The sequence below is a fragment of the Anolis sagrei genome, chromosome 6 (genome assembly GCF_037176765.1).
Source record: "Anolis sagrei isolate rAnoSag1 chromosome 6, rAnoSag1.mat, whole genome shotgun sequence".
Taxonomy (NCBI): domain Eukaryota; kingdom Metazoa; phylum Chordata; class Lepidosauria; order Squamata; family Dactyloidae; genus Anolis; species Anolis sagrei.
Window position 1 is genome coordinate 12,425,252 of NC_090026.1, and position 22,817 is coordinate 12,448,068.

Consider the following 22,817-nt stretch of genomic DNA (forward strand, 5'->3'; position numbering starts at 1 on the left):
CACAGAGGGCTGGGCGACTTGGAAGGCGCTGAACAGACTGCGCTCTGGCACCACGAGATGCAGAGTCAACCTTCAGAAATGGGGCTACAAAGTGGAATCCTCGACATGCGAGTGTGGAAAGGAGCAAACCACTGACCACCTGCTGAAATGCAACCTGAGCCCTGCCACATGCACAATGGAGGACCTTCTTGCAGCAATACCAGAAGCACTCCAAGTGGCCAGATACTGGTCAAAGGACATTTAATCAACTACCAAACTCACAATTCTGTATTTTGTCTGTTCTTTTTGCTTTGTTCTGTTAGAAATGTAATATAATCGACTGGTTGCATTGACACGACAAACAAACAAATAAATAAATATTATTATTGTCATTATTAGTAGCTTGGCAGCCACGTCCCAACAACAATTAACATCGACACTGGAATACAACACAGTCTGAACTCTGCGAGTGCAACATTCATCTGAATGAAACAGAGAGTGCTTGTTTAGAAAGCTATTGTCCTCCCAACACTGTTATACGCCTGCAATTCGTGAATCGTCTACAGACATCACACTCAACTCTTGGAATGATTCCATCAGTGTTGCCACTGAAAAATCCTGCAAATCTATTGGGAAGACAGCATGCTGGAAGAAGCAAATACCACCAGCATCGAGGCAATGATCCTGTGTCATCAACTCCACTGGGCTGACCACATTTTCCAAATGCCTGATCACCATCTCCCAAAACTATGACTCTACTCCTAACTGACAAATGGAAAATGGAAGCTTGGTGGAGAGAAAAAGAGATTTAAAGATGGGCTTAAAGCCAACCTTAAAAACTGTGGCATCGATTATTATTATTATTATTATTATTATTATTATCTTTATTTGTACCCCACTAACATCTCCCAAAGGACTCGGTGCGGCTTACAAAGGCCAAGGCCCTCAATAAAACAGCAGCACAACAAATACAACAATAAAACTCATAAAGCAAACCAATAAACATTAAAAGCAATAACAATAAAACATTAAAAACAATACATCATAACACATTTAAAACTAGGGCCAGGCCAAATGTAATGACTAAAATTAAAAGTGCTGGACATGACAGGTGAAATGTAAGGATTTTAGGGTAGGTGCGATGTGCAGGCAATCTTAAATCTCTAGTAAAGTGCGTTTGGGACATGATGCTGGGAGTTTCTGATTCTGAGAACTGGGAATCCCTGGCCCTTGAGTGCTCTCACTGGAGATCAGCTGTTACCAATAATGCTGTGGGATTTGAAGAGGCCCGAATGGAGGCTGAAAGGGAAAAATATGTCAAGAGGAAGGTGCGTCAAGCCAACCCTGACCGGGAATGCCTTCCATCTGGAAACTGATGTCCTCACTGTGGAAGAACATGCGGGTCAAGAATAGATCTCCCCAGTAACTTACGGACCCACTGCCAAGACTCTACGCTTGGAAGGCCATCCTACTTGGACAAGAGTGATCACCGATAACCTGCAGTTTCACCTACGCATTTGATTCTATGGTATGCTTCTTTCAGAAGTTACCACAAAGTCACCCTAGAGAACTTAAAATTTTTCTAGAGAAGATACTTCTTCAGGATTTTTTAGATTACTTGGAAGTAACCATAGACATTCTTTTCAAAAGTTTTCTTTAATATCAGTGTTTGGGAAAACAAGGAAGTTATGGCCTAGGTGAGTTCAATTTCCCATGTTGATTCTACAGTATGAACTCCATATCCATGCTGTACACATATGTTAAGTTATCATGGAAACAGGAATCTGTGGATAAAACCAAACCCTGTTGAAAAGAAGCAAAGACCACCAGAGTCAACATGGGAAATCGAAGTCCCCTAGCCCATAACTTACTTATTCTCCCAAAAACTGATATCAAAGAAAACTTTTGCTAAGATGTGACAAACATGTTTTCTTTTCTTACAGACTCTACAATCCAAACAAAGCAAGTCATTTTCTCATCTCCTTAATTACTTCTGTTTTCTTTTCCCTAAAGAATTCCAGTGGTAATGCAAACAATTGTAAAGGAAGATCTACTGTTCCGTATCCCCTGTGTCCTCTCTGGAAATGGGCTCTAGATACACACAGAGTGCTCTTGATCCGGTTACTTCTTCTTGACACCTCACCATTCTGGCTTTGAATCTGCAGAGGAAGTAACCAGGCAAACCAGGTTTTCCTAGACAGAGGTGCTAGAATGCCATTGTGGAAAGAGACAGGTTACATACATTTCATATTGTCTTGGAAGATTAGTGTATTTGTGGTATTGCTATTAATGTCCCAAGTGGTAGGACAGAATCGCAGCGTTCAGTGTTCGATCAGAGAACCTATCCTGACACAACATCAGTATTATCTTCTTGGGGAAGTCATCATTGGTGGAATCATGGCTCAGCTGTACTTACAGTACCCCAAAATGCTATTTATAATGCATCCATCTGAAGAACCTCCTGTCGATCCCAAGTAAGTATGTCCTTGATATTTCATTGTATCATACATTTATTTTGAATGCAGTTTTCAATTAGCCTGCTAATGTGATCATGGCAATGTAAATGAACCCAGACTAAAGTAGTTGATAATTTTGACATAATTTAGATTCAAGCCACTGATTTCAGTGACTAACGAGTTCTGTTATCTTGGTAATTTTCTCCTCTTTATTAGTTCATACTTCTAAGCAAGGAGAACTCAGACTCCCTTTTAGTTCTGTCTCTGCTGGCTTTATGATGGGGCTTTCAAAATCGTATAGCTCATGTTAGTGGGACTATATTAGCAGTAAGGTAAAGATAAAGGTTTTTCCCTGACATTAAGTCCAGTCATGCCCGACTCTGGGGGGTGGTGCTCATCTCCATTTCTAAGCCAAAGAGCTGACGTTGCAACCCTGACTCGGCATGACTGCATGGAGCGCCGTTATTTTCCTTGATCTATTCACATTTGCAAGTTTTTGAACTGCTGGGTTGGGAGAAGCTGTGATCTTTTGGTCAGCAAGTTCAGCAGTTCAGCAGTTTAACCCACTGCGCCACCGGGGGCTCCAAATATTAGCAGTACTGAACCGCAAAATACAATACATCCAAGCTTGATTTTTTCACATTCCTGTTATTAATAGTCTAATATTCATTTTTGTTCTGTAAATGCATTATTATTAAGGATTTATTATTTCTGTTTCAAATAACTGGGTCTTGTGTATGATAACCTATTACTTTTTCTTTTGTCGTATCAGGAGCGACTTGAGAAACTGCAAGTCACTTCTGGTGTGAGAGAATTGGCCGTCTGCAAGTACGTTGCCCAGGGGACGCATGGATGTTTTGATGTTTTATCATCCTTGTGGGAGGCCTCTCTCATGTCCCCGCATGAGGAGCTGGAGCTGATAGAGGGAGCTCATCCATGCTCTTCCCAGATTCGAACCTTTCGAACAGTTGGTCTTCAGTCCTGCTGGCACAGGGATTTAACCCACTATGCCACCAGAGCTCCACCTATTACATAATCTATTATAATTGTTTTGCATTTCGTAGAATATGCTGTCCTTATATTCAACTATGTCAAATTACATTGCAATCAGGGGGTGGATTTGAATACTGAAATTCTGTATTTATTTCTTCGTTGTTTTTCGCTGTATGTGTTATTTATTCCTTTATTTATGCAAAAAAGAATATGTAACACTTTGCTCTGGATTTCTCTTAGTTTTGCCATTTGCCACGAGATGGGAGAGTTTAAGCACCCAGCAGTACAACATTTTCTTAGACATATATAGTCTTGTGAAAAAGATCCTTCATCTGGTTAAATTTTGAACAGATTTGGTCTAAGCATATGATGTGGTTTGACAGATGTTACCATGCATTTCCTTTTTTAAACCTTCAGCAGAAATAATAGGAATAAAAAAAACATAGAACAATGGAATTTGGGAGATGCTAATGTACTTATAGTAGCATCCAAGGTCATGCTAGACCATGGATGCGACTGTAGTTTACCAGGAACAATTACTCTTATTTGAAGAAGATAGTTTACATTGTAAATATCACTCCTTACAGGCTAATAACACAACTTTATCAGCACATCGCGGCCTTTGTGTTTGCTGTCAAGGAGATCAATGAAAACCAGCACCTCTTGCCCAATGTCACTCTGGGTTTCCACATCTATAACAATGGTTTCAGTGAAAGTTGGTCCTATCTTGCTGCAATGGAACTGATGTCTAGAGGACACCAATTCATTGCCAATTACAAATGTGGCATTGAGAATCTCCCAGCAGCTGTGATTGCGGGGTCAAACACTGACTATAGTCGTCACATATCAACAATCCTGTATATATACAAGATGTCACAAGTAAGACATGTACAGAGCATAGATCTTTCTTTCTCCAGACATTTTAAATAGAAACTGAATGTTAGAAGTGTTTTGATTGTGCTTTCCTGCATGGCAGAATGAGAATTGGCTGGATGGTGATCTCTTCCAACTCTATTATTCTATGGTCTTTGAAAGTATACAGTGTTTAAAATGATTTAATTCTTTAGAATACATACATATAATATAAGACATATACATTGTGTGTGCGTGTGTGCGCACGCGCGATGTTGTTGTATGCTTTTGATCTGTTCAGGGTTTACCTGAATTCCTATATTGGAAAACATGCAGGATATAAATGAATAAAATGTAATTAATACGAATGCCAATGCATGTGAACTGTTGAAACTTAATCAGATCCTTTGTGTTTAATCATACAAAATATAGAAATAGCGTGCAGTTGATTTCTTCTCAAAAACAAATAATTTGTGACCTATGTCAATTAAAACTACATTTGTCACATTCTGGTGACAAAGTCCACAAGAGAAATTAGAGACATAGACTGCAATATAATCCTTTGGAGACTTTCATACAACTCGGAGACTTGCTTTAAATAGTCACACATTTATAACAGTGCTTCTAGGAAGGGTAATGGGTACAAATAATACAAAACTATTGGCAATATTTAGTAGACATTCTGTCTTTATATATAGTAATCATACCTTATGATGTTTTGGATTCATTAGTTTTATATCCTGGATGATATATGACAAACCAGCATTTTGTATATGTATTCATTATTCAATCATATGTATCTCTGTTAACATCAATTCAGCCTTCCCCATTCACAGTCAGTATTCATAGATTCAACTATCCGCAAATTTAAAATACCTCATCCCCCGCAAAGTATCCAAATAACAAACTTTGGATTTTGCTATCTATATATATATAAATGTGATGTTTGTTTGTGGGATTAACATAACACAAAAACCACTGGACAAATTGCCGCCAAATTTGGCCACAAGACACCTACTAACCCAATATCTCTGTGTGTGAATCATATAGATCTATTTCTATCTATGGCAGGATGGCTCTTTGTCAGGAGGGTTTTGGTTACGTTTTCTTGCCCTGGTGAAAGGAGTTGGCCTGGATGGCCTTAAGTATTTTCTGTTGGTTATGGGGGTTTTGTGTAGGAAGTTTGCCCCAATTCTCTCTTTTGTGGGATTCAGAATTCTCTTTGATTGTAGGTGAACTGTAAATCCCAGCAACTACAACTCCCAAATGTCAAGGTCTATTTTCCCCAAACTCCATCTGTGTTCATATTTGGGCATATGGAGTATCTGTCCGAGTTTGGTCCAGATCCATCATTGTTTGAATCCACAGTGCTCTCTGGATGTAGGTGAACTACAACTCCCACATTCAAGGTCAATGCCCACCAAACTCTTCTAGTGTTTTCTGTTGGTCATGGGAATCCTGTGTGTCATGTTTGGTTCAATTCCATCATTGGTTGAGTTCAGAATGCTCTTTGATTGTAGGTTAACTATAAAACCCAGCAACTACAATTTCCAAATCACAAAATCAATTTTTTGAGTGATGGTCACTCCTTGGGTTAGTAGGTGCCTTGTGGCTAAATTTGGCGCCAATTCACCCAGTGGTTTTTTAGTTACGTTAATTCCACAAACCAACATTACATTTTTATTTATATAGAAGACAAGTTGTAATAATACAGTTTTTATGTACTTCTGTATGCGCAACAGGAGTGGTAGCTATCTATGAGTTGGATAGACATACAACACACTGTTCATGAACACTTCAAATTCTGGATGGGCAGATGTAAGTAACAACAGTCTTTCAGATATCCTGGGTGAATGTGAGTGTAGCTACAAACATGAAACTAGACAATTTGATTAGAGTTTCTAATGATTTTGTATTATTGTTCATGTTCATGGATTTTATACCTTGAATACCAGTGTTTCTAGGAAGAGATATAAAAACTACAAAACTGTCGGCAATATTCAGTAGGCATTATGCATTGATATGTACCTCATCTTCAGAAAATATCCAAATAGCAAACTTTGTTTTATATAAGAGATACCATGTTATTACTCCATTGTATATAATGAAATTGAAGTATTCATGGATTTCGATATCAATTGGAGGTCCTGGAACCAAAATCTTGTATCTCTGTCTATCTTGGTTCCAAAACAAAAACCAGTTTTTAAAAATTATTTTTAAAACCAAAGACAAATGCTCTCTCTTGTGTCACACGCTAATTGGGATTTTGATTTCCAAAAGTCCCTCTTATGTATTTGTTTAAAAATGTTATGGCAAAAACTTTTTAAAATTCCCAGCGATCAGAGGAGCTGAAAATGGGACCAAAACGGCATGGTTTTTTTTCTGAGTCGCAAAACCCTACTGTTCAGGTTTATAGACTTCCACCATACAAGTTACTGGTGCTATGGACTTTTCTCATGTACTACATCTTGCAATTCCTTTGATATTGATTAATGTTGATTGGAAGCCCAACAATATCTGGAGGACCAGATATTGTCCACCCTTTTCCACCCTGAGATGAAGTCAATTTTAATAAAAATGCATTTTGCAAGAGTAGTGCAAACATTCCTATGCATTAAAATAAATAAAAATAATATTCAATTAACCTAATGTAATTGAAGAAAGTAGAATTTTTAATTAATATTTAATTAGTATTTATGTTTGATATCACTTCAGTTCATCTCTATTTTTAATCTCCTTATAGCTCAACTTCGGATCATCTCCTGTGGTGAATAATGAAGTACAAGGTCGTTTCTTCCACCGTATGTTCCCAAACATTGGTTATCAGTATGAAGGGCTTGTCCAGTTACTCTTGCATTTCAACTGGATATGGATTGGAGTAGTTTCTATGCATGATGATACCGGAGACGGATTTGTACTAAATGTTCTTCCCACATTTGCTCAGAAAGGAATTTGCTTTCAATTTGTAGCAAGGTTACCCCAGGCTACCTTTCCTAGTGCACTTGATCGAGTAGTGTTGGGATATTTTGAAATGATCAATATTATTGTTGGAAGTACTGCCAACGTGGTAGTTGTGCATGGTGAAATTCATACTCTTATGACAATAAGATTCATAGAAAATATTGCAAAATTGACTGGTAAACCACTGCAAAGCAGACCAAAAGTGTGGGTTATGACAGCTCAGATGGCGTTTTCATCACTCTCTTCTCATAGAGGCATGAGTATGCATTTCCTTCATGGGGCTCTATCTTTTGCAGTTCATTCAAAGGAACCTACAGGATTCAAACAGTTTCTACAGACACGAAACCCTGCCTTAGAAAAAGAAGACAAGTTTTTGTGGGCTTTCTGGGAAGAGGCATTTAACTGTTTTTTATCTGATCATTTGTTGGGCGAGGAAGATGAGGAAGATAAGCCACCTTGCACTTGGAAGGAGAAGCTAGAGACTCTTCCTGCATCTATTTTTGAAATGAGCATGACTAGCCATAGCTACAGTGTCTACAATGCTGTCTATGCAGTTGCACATGCTTTGCAGGCCATGTATTCATCCAAATTCAAGCACAATCCAGTGCTGAATGGCGGAAGAGAGGAACTTAGGAATGTACATCCATGGCAGGTACTCTCACTAATGCAGGAAAGTTTGTTGTATGAATAGCACTATGTAGCAAAATTTGGAGGGGGGGGGATCTGAATCTGGTTTGAAAGTTTTATTTTCTGTTTAACTGTGAGGTATTTACTTTGAAAGTATTTGTTATACTCCAGAAACTTCATTTTTGTGGATGCCACAAACTAGGTTGAATTGTGGCTGCCACAAACTAGGTTTTCAATGACTGTTCTACGAGACAGTCATTGAAAAATTATAGCAAAGTGTGCTACAGGATGTCTTGCAAAAATAAAGTTTGTGCAGTTTAAGAAACTTTTTCTATCTTTTAAATGATAGAACCAATTAGGAAATGACATTCATAACCCAGGAACAAAACCCTTGTTGCATAATGAAGAATACTATAGATCCTTTACTATGTCAGGAGGTATCTGTGTAAAAGCTGGAATGTGGGCCTCTTCCTGATGTGTTCCCAGTTATTTCTTCCAGTTTACAACAGTTTGAAAGTGTTCTGCTTTCATTAGAGCCAAATCATACTTGATTCTTTTGATGGTGGTTGGTTTATTCTGCGCATATTTGAATTGTCAGAGTGCTATCTCATTTGTTATACCTTAGATAAATAATAACATATAATAGTTTTGGATCAAATAGTATTGATAGCATTTTATACAACATATACCAACTCATTACCACGCAATATATTATCACCCAAAGTATGGGCACAAAGCTTTTAATGAGGCCAGACTTCAAATGGCGATATATGTCTTTGTTCTGGAACGGCTGTTCCAGAAGCTCCAATTTTATTTGCTTGGAACTAAAGGTTTCTTTGCAATCTCAGGCTTGAGATTTTGCAGCAGGGTGACTTCCTGTTATAGTTTGCAGTCATAGGACAAGCCCCTTGTCCATCTTCATTTAGCTTTGGTTCTGCCCCTTTTTCTGGGTTTTGGGAAGAGGGAGGAACCATTTCAGTTACTTTTCTACAAGGAAGTCAATGTACAGGAGGTGTACAGATTTCCTCCTGTAAAAAGGCTTCAACCCTTAAGACCTCCTGGGGGAGAACCAGTCTTAAGAGCACCTAAGGATTCCCGAAGGTTCCAGGGAAACAGCTTTACAGCCCTGAAGAATTCCGGAGAAAATAACAGCTTTAAGCATCAAGAATTCCAGCTAAGTGATTACAAGCCTTCTGATAGGTTCGCTCGGAATTGAGATGCAGTTCAGCCCAGTAGTGAATCCACATCAATAAGGTTTAAGTTCATAGTTAGCCTGGGAGAGATTTAGAAAGGGGTTTTCCTTTAAAGCAAAGAAACAGTTAAGAAGCCACCAGTTGTTTGAAGCCTGAAAGTATTTGTTTAACCCTTTGAAGACAAAAGGAGTTTCTGTTGATTGTTCACCAATAAAAACTTTGTTATTTCACAAGCCTTCTAAAGCCTGTTTATGGTGAAAATCCTTTTAAATTTCTCTGTTGGGCGAAAGGTTCACGTCCTGTTTTAAAGGCTCTTCGTTTTAAGCCCAGCAGCGACAGAACAGTCTTCATAAAAGTACTTACATATGTGAGAAATAGAATAGAGCAGTTTCATTTCATTCCCGTTCAACAAAAGATTGTTGTAAGACGATGACCCAAACAATTACCATCCAGTCAGCCTCACGTCGATTCCAGGCAAGATTCTGGAAAAGATTGTTAAGGAAGTGGTCTGCAAACACTTAGAAACAAATGCAGTCATCGCTAATAGCCAACACGGATTTATCAAAAACAAGTCATGCCAGACTAATCTGATCTCTTTTTTCGATAGAGTTACAAGCTGGGTAGATGCGGGGAATGCCATGGATGTAGCTTACCTGGATTTCAGTAAGGCCTTTGACAAGGTCCCCCATGACCTCTGGCAAACAAACTAGTCCAATGTGGGCTAGGCAAAACTACGGTGAGGTGGATCAGTAATTGGTTAAATGGACGAACCCAGAGGGTGCTCACCAATGCTTCCTCTTCATCCTGGAAAGAAGTGACGAGTGGGGTGCCACAGGGTTCCATCCTGGGCCCGGTCCTGCTCAACATCTTTATAAATGACTTAGATGAAGGCTTAGAAGGCATGATCATCAAGTTTGCAGATGATGCCAAATTGGGAGGGACAGCCAATATTCCGGAGGACAGGAACAGAATTCAAAATGATCTTAACAGATTAGAGACTAAGATGCGGAACAATAGCTTCAAACTACAAGAGAGGAGATTCCATCTGAACATTAGGAAAAACTTCCTGACTCTGAGAGCCATTCAACAGTGGAACTCTCTGCCCCAGAGTGTGGTGGAGGCTCCTTCTTTGGAAGCTTTTAAACAGAGGCTGGATGGCCATCTTTCGGGGGTGCTTTGAACTGCTTCTTGGCAGGGGGTTGGACTGGATAGCCCATGAGGTCTCCTCCAACTCTATGATTCTATGATTACACAAGAGAGCTAGTAATATGTAGGCTTGTGGATTTTGGATAAACTTTGACCTGTTTCATGTCCTAGCTTTTGGTGGGGGCCCAATCCGTTTTTGGGAACCCCTCGAAATTGGGAGGGCAGATATCTTTTTTCACTCAGGGGCACTGAAAGATCCGTTTTCTATGGGCCCATTATGGGGGTGAGAGGCTTCCCAGGTTCCCCTTCCAATCATTTTAGGCATTTAAACTGTTTCCATTCTAGAGGAGAGGTGCTCAGCTGCAGGCAGGTGTGCACTTTAAAGAGGTGTCTTATCTGTTTCTCTACTCTAGAGGAGAGGCACTCAGCTGCAGGCAGGTGCTCGCGCTTCCTGGGCCTGCATTCCACACATGCACTCTTTCCAAGTTAAAGAAGCAAGTTCTGTTTCTTACTATAGAGGAGGTGCTTGGCTGCAGGCAGGCACATGTGCTTTCAGGGTCTGCATGCCACACATGAATTCTTTCCAAGGCAAGGAGGCAAGTTCTGTTTCCTACTCTATAGGAAGCACTCAGTTGCAGGCAGGCGCGCACACTTCCTGGGCCTGCATGCCATACACGCACTCTTTCGAAGGCAAGGAGGCTACTCATGAAAAGCAGGAGAGGAGCCAGGGTCAACTTCCGCTTGCTTTTGTGCCGGACTGATTTTTGTACCAGGAGGGGGACTCCTGTTATGTGTTCCCGAAGGTAACAAAAGTAACAAAAGAATGGATGTAACAAAGGAGAACCCATCCATGCACAATTCTAGTAATATGATCATAGCACATTGAGATTTATGCTCATTGGGACAGATGGAAAATGGGAGCCCATGTCCCATGCCAGAAATACAGCTTAATGGTGTAACATTAGAAAATTGTTGACCATTTCTTCTACCTTGGCAGCCATCTCTCCACAAAAGTCAACATTAACACTGAAATACAACACCGCCTGAGCATTGTGAGTGCAGCATTTTTCCGAATGAAGCAGAGAGTGTTTGAGGATTGGAACATCCGTAGGGATACAAGGTGCTTGTTTATAAAGCTATTGTCCTCCCAACCCTGCTATACGCTTGCGAGACGTGGACAGTCTACAGACGTCACATGCAACTCCTGGAACGATTCTGTCAGCGCTGCCTCCGAAAAACCTGCAAATCTCCTGGGAAGACAAGCGGACAAATGTCAGCATGCTGGAAGAAGCAAAGACCACTAGCACTGAAGCAATGGTCCTCCGCCATCAACTCCACTGGAACGGCCACGTTGTCCGGATGCCTGACCACCGTCTCCCAAGGCAGTTGCTTTATTCCAAACTCAAGAATGGAAAACACTATGTTGGAGGACAGGAAAAAAGATTTAAAGATGAGCTCAAAGCCAACCTTAAAAACTCTGGCATAGATACTGAGAACTAGGAAGCACTGGCCCTTGAGTGCTCCAGCCGGAAATCAGCTGTGACCAGTAGTGCTGCATAATTTGAAAAGGCACAAATGGAGGGCGAAAGAGAGAAATGTGCCAAGAGGAAGGCACATCAAGCCAACTCCGACCAGGACCACCTTCCACCTGGAAACCGATGACTTCACTGTGGGAGAAGATGTAAATCAAGAATAGGGCTCCACAGTCACGTATGGACTCACTGCCAGAACACTGACGTTGAAGGACCATCATCCTCGGACTACGAGGGATCACCTAAGTAAGTAAGGGAGCCCATGTACAATAGCTCAGTTGTGAATTGGGACACCAACAAGTAACTGCTGGTGCATATTGGTAGAGGCTGTTCGACTCAACTAGTGCAAATACTATCATTTTAAGTTACATTTTCATCTTTTCTATGGACCTTTCCATCATTTCTTTTATATTCTCATTTAGATTCACCAGTTTCTGAGAAAAGCTGCATTTAACAATAGTGCTGGAGAAGAGGTTTCCTTCAATCAAAATGGGGAAATATTAACACAATTCGATATTATCAACTGGATCACATTCCCAAATAGGTCTTTTGCTAGAACGAAAGTTGGTACAATGAATCCTCAGGCTCCTGAAGACAAGATGTTCACCATTCAAGATGATGCCATTATGTGGCCCAGCATCTTCAATCAAGTAAGTTCACATTCATAGCAAATCCAGGTATTTCTCCTGTAATGAAAGTAATATTTTAGATGTTAGGGATGTCTCTCCTAAGACCTTATCACAAAGGCCAGTCATAGATATGAGAGGGAAGAAGTTTGGTCGTGGCACTGGCCTAAATATCATGTCAAAAGAGTTATTTGGTAGTGGAAGAAGCAAGATAATACCCTTCTTAGTAATGATGGAATGAAGAATTTCACAACATTTTTTATTGAAATAGACATACATTTGTGTTTGTTGCATAAAGTGCAATATTTTTGAGCTATTAGTGTTCCAAAGTCATTTCTCAGATAATATCTTTTCTTTAAGGGGTCACAGTCTTCTATTTAAATAGCACATACAAAGTCATCATAGGCTCTAAATTAGTATCTGCTTCCTCCATGTTTACAATCTTATAGGATCCTCTATGTACATTTTAGTTTTAATTTTACATTGAGATGCTGAATCACTGGTTGCCATTCATTAACAAAGTTCTCTAATACGTAGCTTTCCTCTCAAGAGTACAGTTATTTTTTCCATTATTAAAAAATCTGTAACGCAATTTCCCCATTCTTCTAAGGGGGGAACCTCTGAAGTTAATGTTGGCCAAAGTTTATGTTGGCCAAAATCCTGCTTCATGAACATCATGCATGTTTACAATGCTATCTCTCTGAGATCAAGTGTAGTACTTCGAATCCTTGCAGGTAGAGAGAGAGATCTGCTTCTGATCATATGTGTATGCTCATGTGTAAAGGTATATAACAAATACAATATATCTCTAAAATACTGAAATTAAACAACATAGTCCAAACTCTAAATAGCAATATGAGAGAAGGGCCTTCAAATATGAATAATTTCTCAAATGGAACTAGATAATGCAAGCCTTCATCAGTCGTCTTCTTTTTCCAGCTTACCATCTTCATCAGCGGCCAATGAGAGTCTTGTGTTACCTAATATTTCTTCCAGACAAAACGCTAAAGTGTTTTTAATACACAATTGTATTGGATAATAAGAAGCAAATTGGTTAGCAACTTGCATTGATAACATGTAAAAGAACACATCTTCCAAGGGTGACTATTGCACTGGTAATTTCTCTTGCAAGCATGCCTTCTCTCTGTAAACACTTGTTGTTCATTCATTCAGTCGTCTCCGACTCTTCATGACCTCATGGACCAGCCCACGCCAGAGCTCCCTGTCGGCCGTCACCACCCCCAGCTCCTTCAAGGTCAGTCCAGTCACTTCAAGGATGCCATCCATCCATCTTGCCCTTGGTCGGCTCCTCTTCCTTTTGCCTTCCACTTTCCCCAGCATAATAGTCTTCTCTAGGCTTTGCTGTCTCCTCATGATGTGGCCAAAGTACTTCAACTTTGTCTCTAGTATCCTTCCCTCCAGTGAGCAGCCGGGCTTTATTTCCTGGAGGATGGACTGGTTGGATCTTCTCACAGTCCAAGGCACTCTCAGAACTTTCCTCCAACATCACAGTTCAAAAGCATCTATCTTCCTTCGCTCAGCCTTCCCTAAGGTCCAGCTCTCACATCCGTAGGTTACTACAGGGAATACCATGGCTTTGACTAGGCGGATCTTGGTTGGCAGTCTGATGTCTCTACTCTTTACTATTTTATCGAGACTGGACATTGCTCTCCTCCCAAGAAGTAAGCGTCTTCTGATTTCCTGGCCACAGTCTGCATCTGCAAACACTACCGACATGTTATTAGACCAAAGTTATTACTTTAAATTGCTTGGTGTTCATTGCATAAATGCCAAGCTTTCACACTATTTCCCTATTCTAGAACTAAGCCACCTTTAACTCCTGCCTTTTTGTTGTTGTTTGTTTTGCTTTGCTTTTGAATGGACAGACATTACCTATCTCTAGGTGTAATGATAAATGCCAGTTGGGATTTAGTAAAAGAAAGAAGGAAGGAGAACAATTTTGCTGTTATAATTGCTTTCCATGTCCAGAGGGCAAGATTTCAAACCAGACAGGTAGGAAACATAATATTCTATATTTATCAGTAGAATCAGGCATCACATGTCCATTCCAGAAACTTGATTCTCAAAAGATAGTCAATATGAAAATACTCTTCAGTTATTACTTATTAGCTAAGTCTGATGTGATATAAAAATTGTGGTGTTAGGCGGGGGATTAAATCGCAGCATATCCTATGATTTTCACGTGCGATCTAATTTGGTCCAATTTAAAAGCTACATCTAGGTATGTTCTCAGTGGAATGGGAATATGATCTCAAGTGGTAATTGTTACCCTGAAGAGTAAATTCTGATAAAAGGGGGACAAGTAGACTACAACTAGAGCTATAAGCAGAAAAAAAAATGGGGGGGGAGCTTTTTTTAGTGAACCATGAAGAGTAGCTCCATAACACAAAATAATTTTAATAGCATGGGTCAGTCTATATTTTATATAGATTTAATTAAATAAATTTTCTATTTTTATTACAAAGTTTCAAGTCTTAAAATAACTGAAAAGTGACTGCTAATTGTTAATTTATAGTTACAAAAGAATACCACAACATCTGTTGGAAACACTTGAAAACTGTGTCAATACACTTTGACAGAAATCAGGCTCCACTGATAAACTTCAGAGGACACTCAAGAGTGCAAATCCTGTCAGACTTTCTTGCCCCATTGTGCTTCTTATGTATGTTTCCAAACATTTTAAAAGTTGAAAATGACCTATAGATAGGCATAGCAATGGAAACCCTACAATCTGGAAAAGGGTACGTGGGGAGCAAGGAGGGAAAGGCCTAATTCCCCATTAGGAACCTGCCTCCTACCTCATGCTGAAGCAAAGGGCACAGCAGGGGGGCAGAGCTATCTTGAATAGCCTGCAGTTCTGCCCTTGTCAACCGCCCTCATCAAATCTGGTGTCCTTCATGAGGGTCTTCATGAGGGCTTTACCTGTCACTTATGGGTGGGACAACTTGTTTGCTTTCACTATATCAGCTATTGCTGCAAGTAATGACTGTGAATAAATTCACAGTCATTACTATACGGCCCTGGCCCTATATGGCTCCGGCCCAACTTACTTGTCCAAATGTATTTCCCTCTTGTAATTTAAGAATCACCCGGGATGCCCTGCTTTCCGTCCCACTGGCATCGCAAACATGTCTGGTGAGGACGAGGGACAGGGCCTTCTTGCTGGTGACCCCCGCTTGTGGAATTCACACCCCAGTGAGATTAGATCGACGTCCTCCCTCCTTTCCTTTAGGAAAAAAACTGAAATTGTGGTTTTGGAACCAGGTTTTTGGCTAGCAGGCACAACGGCATTCTGGACATTGAACTGGACCGTATAATTGTTATGATAATGGAAACACCTATTTGACTGCATCATTACTGTTATTGTTTTTAATATATTGTGTATTTATGGTTTTATATTGTTGTTATATTGTGATTGCGGCATCAAATTGTTGCCAGTGTTAGCCACTCTGAGTCCCCCCTCGGGGGTTGAGAAGGGCGGGGTAGAAGTGTTGTAAATAAATAAATAATAATAAAAATTGTCAAAATTTGCTTGAGATAGTGCTTGCAGTTCTGGAGGCACTCATTTAATTTTTGCTTCTTAAAGACTTAGCACGGGGATTTGGTTAACCAGTTAAAATTCATGAATAAACCAGTTTTTTAACCTGATAAATTTGGTTACAGCCCTGACTACAACCTTGTTATTCTTCATAGCCAGAATATCCTTCCAAAGTGATTGGCAAAATTATCAATTCTACCACTCTGCACATGCTTTGCTAAGAGCCATCTCAATGTGAAGGTTTCCACCTTGAAAAGTGCAAAACTGCAATTTGTATTGTGATATATTTCATAGAGAAGCCTAAAGGCATTGTAAAACTATACCTCACAGAATTTCATAACATTGAGCCATAGTAGGTAGAGTGCTGTCAAACTGCATTAATTCAGCAGTCTGGAAGAACCCTTAGTCAATGGAGATGGTTTTTCCTTCTTCACATTGGATGTAGTATCTGGAATCATACTTGAGTATGCCTTTTTTGCAAATAAGTGCAATGACTTTCAAAGAATACAGATACCGAGATAGTTGGGCTCGATCCGCATGACTCTCAGTAAATAAGGCTTCAGAGTCTTTTGCCAAAGTTAAAGCTTTCTTCTGTTTTTCAGACACGGATGCATGCTTTGAATGCCCTGGAGATCAGTATCCAAACAATGACAAGGATGGATGTCTCCCCAAAGATATCACCTTCTTATCCTTTGGAGAACCCTTGGGGATCATTTTAACTGTGTTTGCTCTCAAATTTTCTCTCATCACCATCTTCATTCTGGGCATCTTCATGAAGTACAAGGACACTCCTATTGTCAAAGCAAACAATAAGAACCTCACCTACATTCTCCTGACTTCCCTCCTGTTTTCCTTCCTTTGTGCTCTGCTATTCATTGGCCGACCTGGGAAGGTGGTATGCCTCCTTCAACAAGCTGCTTTCGGTGTGATTTTCTCAGTGGCACTTTCTTCCATTTTGGCCAAAACCATCACGGTCATTCTGGCTTTTGTAGCCACCAAGCCAGGGTCCAGGATAAGACGATGGATGGGGAAGAGATTTACATATTCCATTGTACTTTTGTGCTCCTTTTCTCAAGCTGCTATTTGTAGCATCTGGCTGATCACCTCTCCTCCATTCCCAGACCTTGACATGTACTCAGTGACTCAAACAATTGTACTCAAATGCAATGAAGGCTCAGGTGGTATGCTTTATGCTCTTTTGGGTTTCATGGGTTTCCTCGCTCTTGTCAGCCTCACTTTGGCTTTCTTAGCCCGGAAGTTGCCTGACAGTTTTAATGAGGCCAAGTTCATCACCTTCAGCATGTTGGTCTTTTGCAGTGTTTGGCTGTGCTTCATTCCAACATACCTGAGCACAAAGGGCAAAAACATGGTGGCTGTGGAGATTTTCTCTGTCTTGACTTCCAGTTTTGGTTTATTGGGCTGTATCTTTTCACCAAAATGCTACATAATTTTGGTGAAGCCAGAACTGAACATGAAGGAGCAACTAATAAAAAGAAGAAATTAAAGAGTTGCCTATATTCAAATACAAATATTGATTATTATTATTATTATTATTATTATTATTATTATTAAACTTTATTTGTACCCCGCTAGCATCTCCCGAAGGACTCGATGCGGCTTACAAAGGCCAAGGCCTCAACACACAATACAGGGTTAGTCAAAATGCATAGGCCAATAAGCCATTCAATTGAATGGCTTATTGGCCTATGCATTTTGACTAACCCTGTATAACAATACAAAACCAAAGGCAAATTAAAAACAATTAAAGCAATATAAACAACAAGCAATAAACAATACACTAAGACACAATAAAACTGGGCCGGGACAGAGTAATGGGTACAGGATTAAAAGTGGGGCCTGTCTAAGATCTTTGGGGAGGGTGTTCCAGAGTCGGGGGGCCACCACAGAAATGGCCCTGTCTCATGTCCCCACCAGACGCACTTCCGACGCAGGCGGGATCACGAGCAGGGCCTCTCCAGATGACCGAAGTGAGCGCATGGGTTCATAGACGGAGATGTGGTCACGCAGGTAAGATGGTCCCAAACCGTTCAGGGCTTTGTAGGTAAGCACCTGCACCTTAAATTGGGCTCGGAAAATAAACGGCAGCCAGTGGAGCTCCTTGAACAGGAGGGTTGACCTCTCTCTGTAAGGGGCCCCAGTTAACATCCTGGGTGAATGCCCACCATTCAATGCTATTTTGCTTACTAGTGCATAATTAGAAATTAGAGATACATTTTTTCAAGATAATATTCTCAGTTGAAAGAGACTAGCTTAACTATGTGAAAAAAATCGAGTTCCTAATATGAATAATTAAGGTGGAATATCCCGTTTTACAACTCAATCTGGAAGGGCAAATGTTACTCTTGTATCATATTATTAACATTTTTTAAAAAACATCAGACTACATATATGAAGCTTCTACTAATAACCAAATATAGGGCATTTTACACTAAAACACTTGAAGTTCTCCATTAATGAATACACAAGAGTCAAGAATATCCATTACTATTAGCAAATATTACTGTGGGATGTGGGGTCGTCAGTCAACATTGTTGAGTAGTATAGGTTTTCTGTGCCTCAATCTGCATAAATGGCTCGCAATCAAAAAATTAAAACCATGATGTATCCTCACATTATTCGTTGTACGCTATCATTTATTTTAAAAGAAGAATCTTGTATCAAGAAAGAGATCAAGAGTGCCTTTTTAGGACAATCAAGTAAATTGTCTTCAAAGATAAACACTGACCAACTTACATATTGGTACCTCACATGTAACCCTGTTTCTGAATATATTTGATCTGCTGATTCAGTGTAAAAGTGTTCTACTATTATAGCTAGTTTCATTCTGATAGTTCTAAAAATGAGGGAGAAAGGAGCACTGGAAGTGTCTCCACTGGAGAAATTATACTGTTTAGCCGGTATTGCAGCACCTGGCATCTGCCGGGAAGTTGCAGCCAATAGTGAAAGGACCAAGGCAGTGATATCTCCAGCTCATCCCCTGTTTGGGTATCAGCCAGCACGTCAACGACTTAAATAAAAAAAATAGTTTTCTAAGATCTACAGGGACACTTGCTGGAACACCTCAGCAAGTGAGAGTCCAAAAGTGGCAGGCTCAAACCCAGAACCTCAACCAATGGCTGATACCAAATGAGAGACTGACCCCAAGAGCGGTGGAGGCCCCCGCCTTCAACTTGTGCTTAACGGGGTAACACTTACCCTGAGGACAGAAGTTCGCTGTTTGGGGGTCCTCCTGAACTCAGTGCTGACACTTGAAGCTCAGGTGTCGGCAGTGGCCGGGAGGCCTACGCACAATTAAAGCTTGGGTGCAAATTGTCACTATACCATGAAAAGCTAGATCTAGCCATGGTGGTTCATGCCTTAGTATCATCTCGTTGGGATTACTGCAACACACTCTACATGGGGCTGCCTCTGAAGATGGCTTGGAAGTATAAAGATTGGCAGCCAGGCTGCTGACGGAGGTGGTTTATAGAAAAGATACCATCCCCCTCCTGAAGCAGCTTCATTGGTTGCCTGTTTGCTTTTGGACCCAATTCAAAATGCAGGTTATCACCTATAAAGCTCTGCACAGTTTGGGTCCTGTCTATTGCAAGTAAGGCTGGTGGACACGTGGGAGAGGGCCCTGGCTCTGGAATGCCCTCTTTAGGGAGATTAGATAAGTAACCACCCTCACAACATTTAGGAGGGATTTGAAGACCTAGCTGTTCAAACAGGCTTTTGGCAATAATTAGTCAACACGGCCCCACAGCCGTTGTCATGTGGAGTCCCACAGGGTTCAATTCTGTCCCCAATGTTGTTTAACATCTACATGAAGCCGCTGGGGGAGATCATTCGGAGTTTCGGACTGCGATGTTATCTCTATGCAGATGATGTCCAGATCTGTCACTCCTTCTCACCTGTCACCAAGGAGGCTGTCCAGACCTTGAATCGGTGTTTGGCTGCTGTATCGGACTGGATGAGGGCTAACAAATTGAAATTGAATCCAGACAAGACAGAGGTCCTATTGGTCAGTCGTAAGGCCGAACAGGGAATAGGGTTACAGCCTGTGTTAGACGGGGTTACACTCCCCCTGAAGACGCAGGTTCGCAGCTTGGGAGTGATCCTGGACTCATCGCTGAGCCTGGAACCCCAGGTCTCAGCGGTGGCCGGGAGAGCTTTTGCACAATTAAAACTTGTGCACCAGTTGCGCCCGTTCCTTGGGAAGTCTGATCTGGCCACAGTGGTCCACGCTCTTGTTACATCCCGAATAGACTACTGCAACGCGCTCTACGTGGGGTTGCCCTTGAAGACGGTTCGGAAACTTCAACTGGTCCAGCGAGCGGCAGCTAGGCTGCTCACTGGGGCGACATACAGAGAGCACACCACCCCTCTGCTGTGTCAGCTCCACTGGCTGCCGGTTCAGTTCCGAGCCCAATTCAAGGTGCTGGTCTTGACCTATAAAACCCTGTACGGTTCCGGTCCAGCGTATCTGTCCGAACGTATCTCCCTCTACGTCCCACCACGGAATTTAAGATCATCTGAGGGGGCCCTGCTCTCGACTCCACCGCTTTCTCAAGCAAGGCTGGTGGGGACGAGGAGCAGGGCCTTCTCAGTGGTGGCCCCCCACCTGTGGAACTCACTCCCAGTGGATATCAGGGCATCGACATCACTCCTGTCCTTTAGGAGAAAGACAAAGACGTGGTTGTGGGACCAGGCCTTCGGGCAGTCTGCTAACTAGATAGGACAACCAGGCAATTAGGACCGGCAGGACTGATATATGTGGACTGATAAATGTGGAAGAAAACTCTGAACCATGAGATAGCGAACACTGACTGGCAAGAAGGAAGAAGTGGTTGTATCGGTTTGTATGAAATTTTACTGGTTTTATTGGTTTTAACGGTTTTAGATGCAATGTATTGTTGTTGTTGTTGTTTGCTAATTTGTTATTTTGTTTTATTGTTTATTATTGTGTATTATGTATGCTATGGGCATCGAATTGTGCCTTGGATGTGTAAGCCGCCCTGAGTCCCCTTCGGGGTGAGAAGGGCGGGGTAAAAGTAAACCAAATAAATAAATAAATAAATAAACACCTCTTCATGTGGACAAGGTCCCTGTTTATATGAATGTACCTTAATTCGAGTAGCAGGGCCCTTACTTAACTTATAGGAATGACAGTGATTTTAATGAATGTTTTATAGTGATTACTGTTTAATTTTTGTTTACTTGTGCTTTGTCTTATTTTGTTTTGTCTTATATTGATCTCTGTGTTATTATTTTGTTTACTTTTTATTTTCTATGTATTTTTATTTTTATTTATTTATCCATGTTGTAATCCGCCCTGAGTCTCTTCGAAGAGATGCGTCGGGGTATACATAAATACTACTACTAGGCCTGGGCGGTTTCGTTTCGTTAATTCGTAATTCGTTAATAATTCGTTAATTTTTCCAATTACAAAACGATAACAAACCATTCTGGAGCATTTATTTAAAAAAACCGAATTTTTAAATACGTTTTGTAAATGCTTCGTATTTCGTTATTGTATTCGTTTCGTTATTGTTCCGAGGTCGTTTCGTTATTATTTCCGCATGTCTGGGCCAGTTTTATGGTTTAATTAGTGAAAAAAAATTATAATATCACATCAACAGTCAAGAACAGAGGGAGAGGGAAGCTTCAGAAGTTTTTGGAGGTTTTTTAGCGTATTTCATGGTCGCGTCCGCCATTAACGAATCGATTCGTTATTGTTTCGGAAATCGATTCGTTAATTTTTTACCATTTACGAAATTTCGTAAATATCGAACTTTTTAAAAGGAAAATTTTGTAATTATTTTAAATATCGAAACAAAAAAAAAACCCCAAATACAAATCGATTTTAGAAACAAATTTTTGCATTGTTACCCAGGCCTAACTACTACTACTACTACTACTATTATTATTATTATTATTATTATCACCTTGGCAGCCACTTCTCCACAAACATCAATATCAACACTGAAATACATTGTCTGAGCTCTGTGAGTGCATCATTCATCCAAATGAAGTAGAGAGTGTTTGAGGATTAGGACATTTGTAGGGAGATCAAGATGCTTGGTTATAAAGCTATTGTCCTCCCAACCCTGTTATATGCCTGCAAAAGGTCGGCCGAAAGGTGGGATGTCACACTCAACTCCTGGAACGATTCCATCAGTGTTGCCTCTGAAAAATCCTGCTATTCTCTTGGGAAGACAGGTAGACAGACATCAGCGTACTAGAAGAAGCAAAGACCTTCAGCACTGAAGTGATGATCCTCCACCATCAACTCCGCTAGACTGGCCACATTGTCCGTATCTGTGATCACCATCTCCCAAAGCAGTAACTCTACTCCCAAATGAAGAATGGAAAACGAAAGGTTGGTGGACAAGAAAAGAGATTTAAAGGTGGGCTTAAAGCCAACCTTAAAAACTGTGGCATAGACACTGAGAACTGGGAAACCCTGGCCCTTGCGCTTTCTCACGGGAGGTCAGCTGTTACCAATACTGCTGTGGAATTCGAAGAGGCATGAATGGAGAGCAAAAGGGAGAAACGCGTCAAGAGGAAGGTGCATCAAGCCAAACCTGACCAAGACAGCCTTCCATCTGGAAACTGATGTCCACACTGTGGAAGAACATCCAGGTCAAGAATAGATCTCCTCAGTCACTTACAGACTCACCACCTAGGCTTGGAAGGCCATCCTACTTGGACAAAAGGGATCACTTGGACACGAGTGACCTGCAACTTCTTTCAGAAGTTACCACAAAGTCACCCTAGAGGACTTTAAAAATTCCTAGAAAAGATACCTCTTCAGGAATTTTTAGATCCTCCTAGGTAACTCAATGATGATTTGGAAGTAACCACAGACATTCTTTTTAACAGGGTTTGGT

At 40.7% G+C, this 22,817-nt stretch overlaps 1 protein-coding gene across 1 annotated transcript; it reads left to right on the forward strand.

Annotated features, from left to right (window-relative positions):
- Positions 1-1,166: 1,166 nt before the first annotated feature.
- On the forward strand, positions 1,167-17,428 carry LOC137097322 (vomeronasal type-2 receptor 26-like). Its single transcript, XM_067469586.1, has 7 exons — positions 1,167-1,307; positions 3,208-3,263; positions 4,016-4,307; positions 7,024-7,893; positions 12,162-12,389; positions 14,252-14,378; positions 16,527-17,428. The coding sequence occupies exons 1-7, from the start codon at positions 1,167-1,169 to the stop codon at positions 17,426-17,428; spliced, it is 2,616 nt and encodes an 871-aa protein (XP_067325687.1).
- The last annotated feature ends 5,389 nt before the right edge of the window (positions 17,429-22,817 follow it).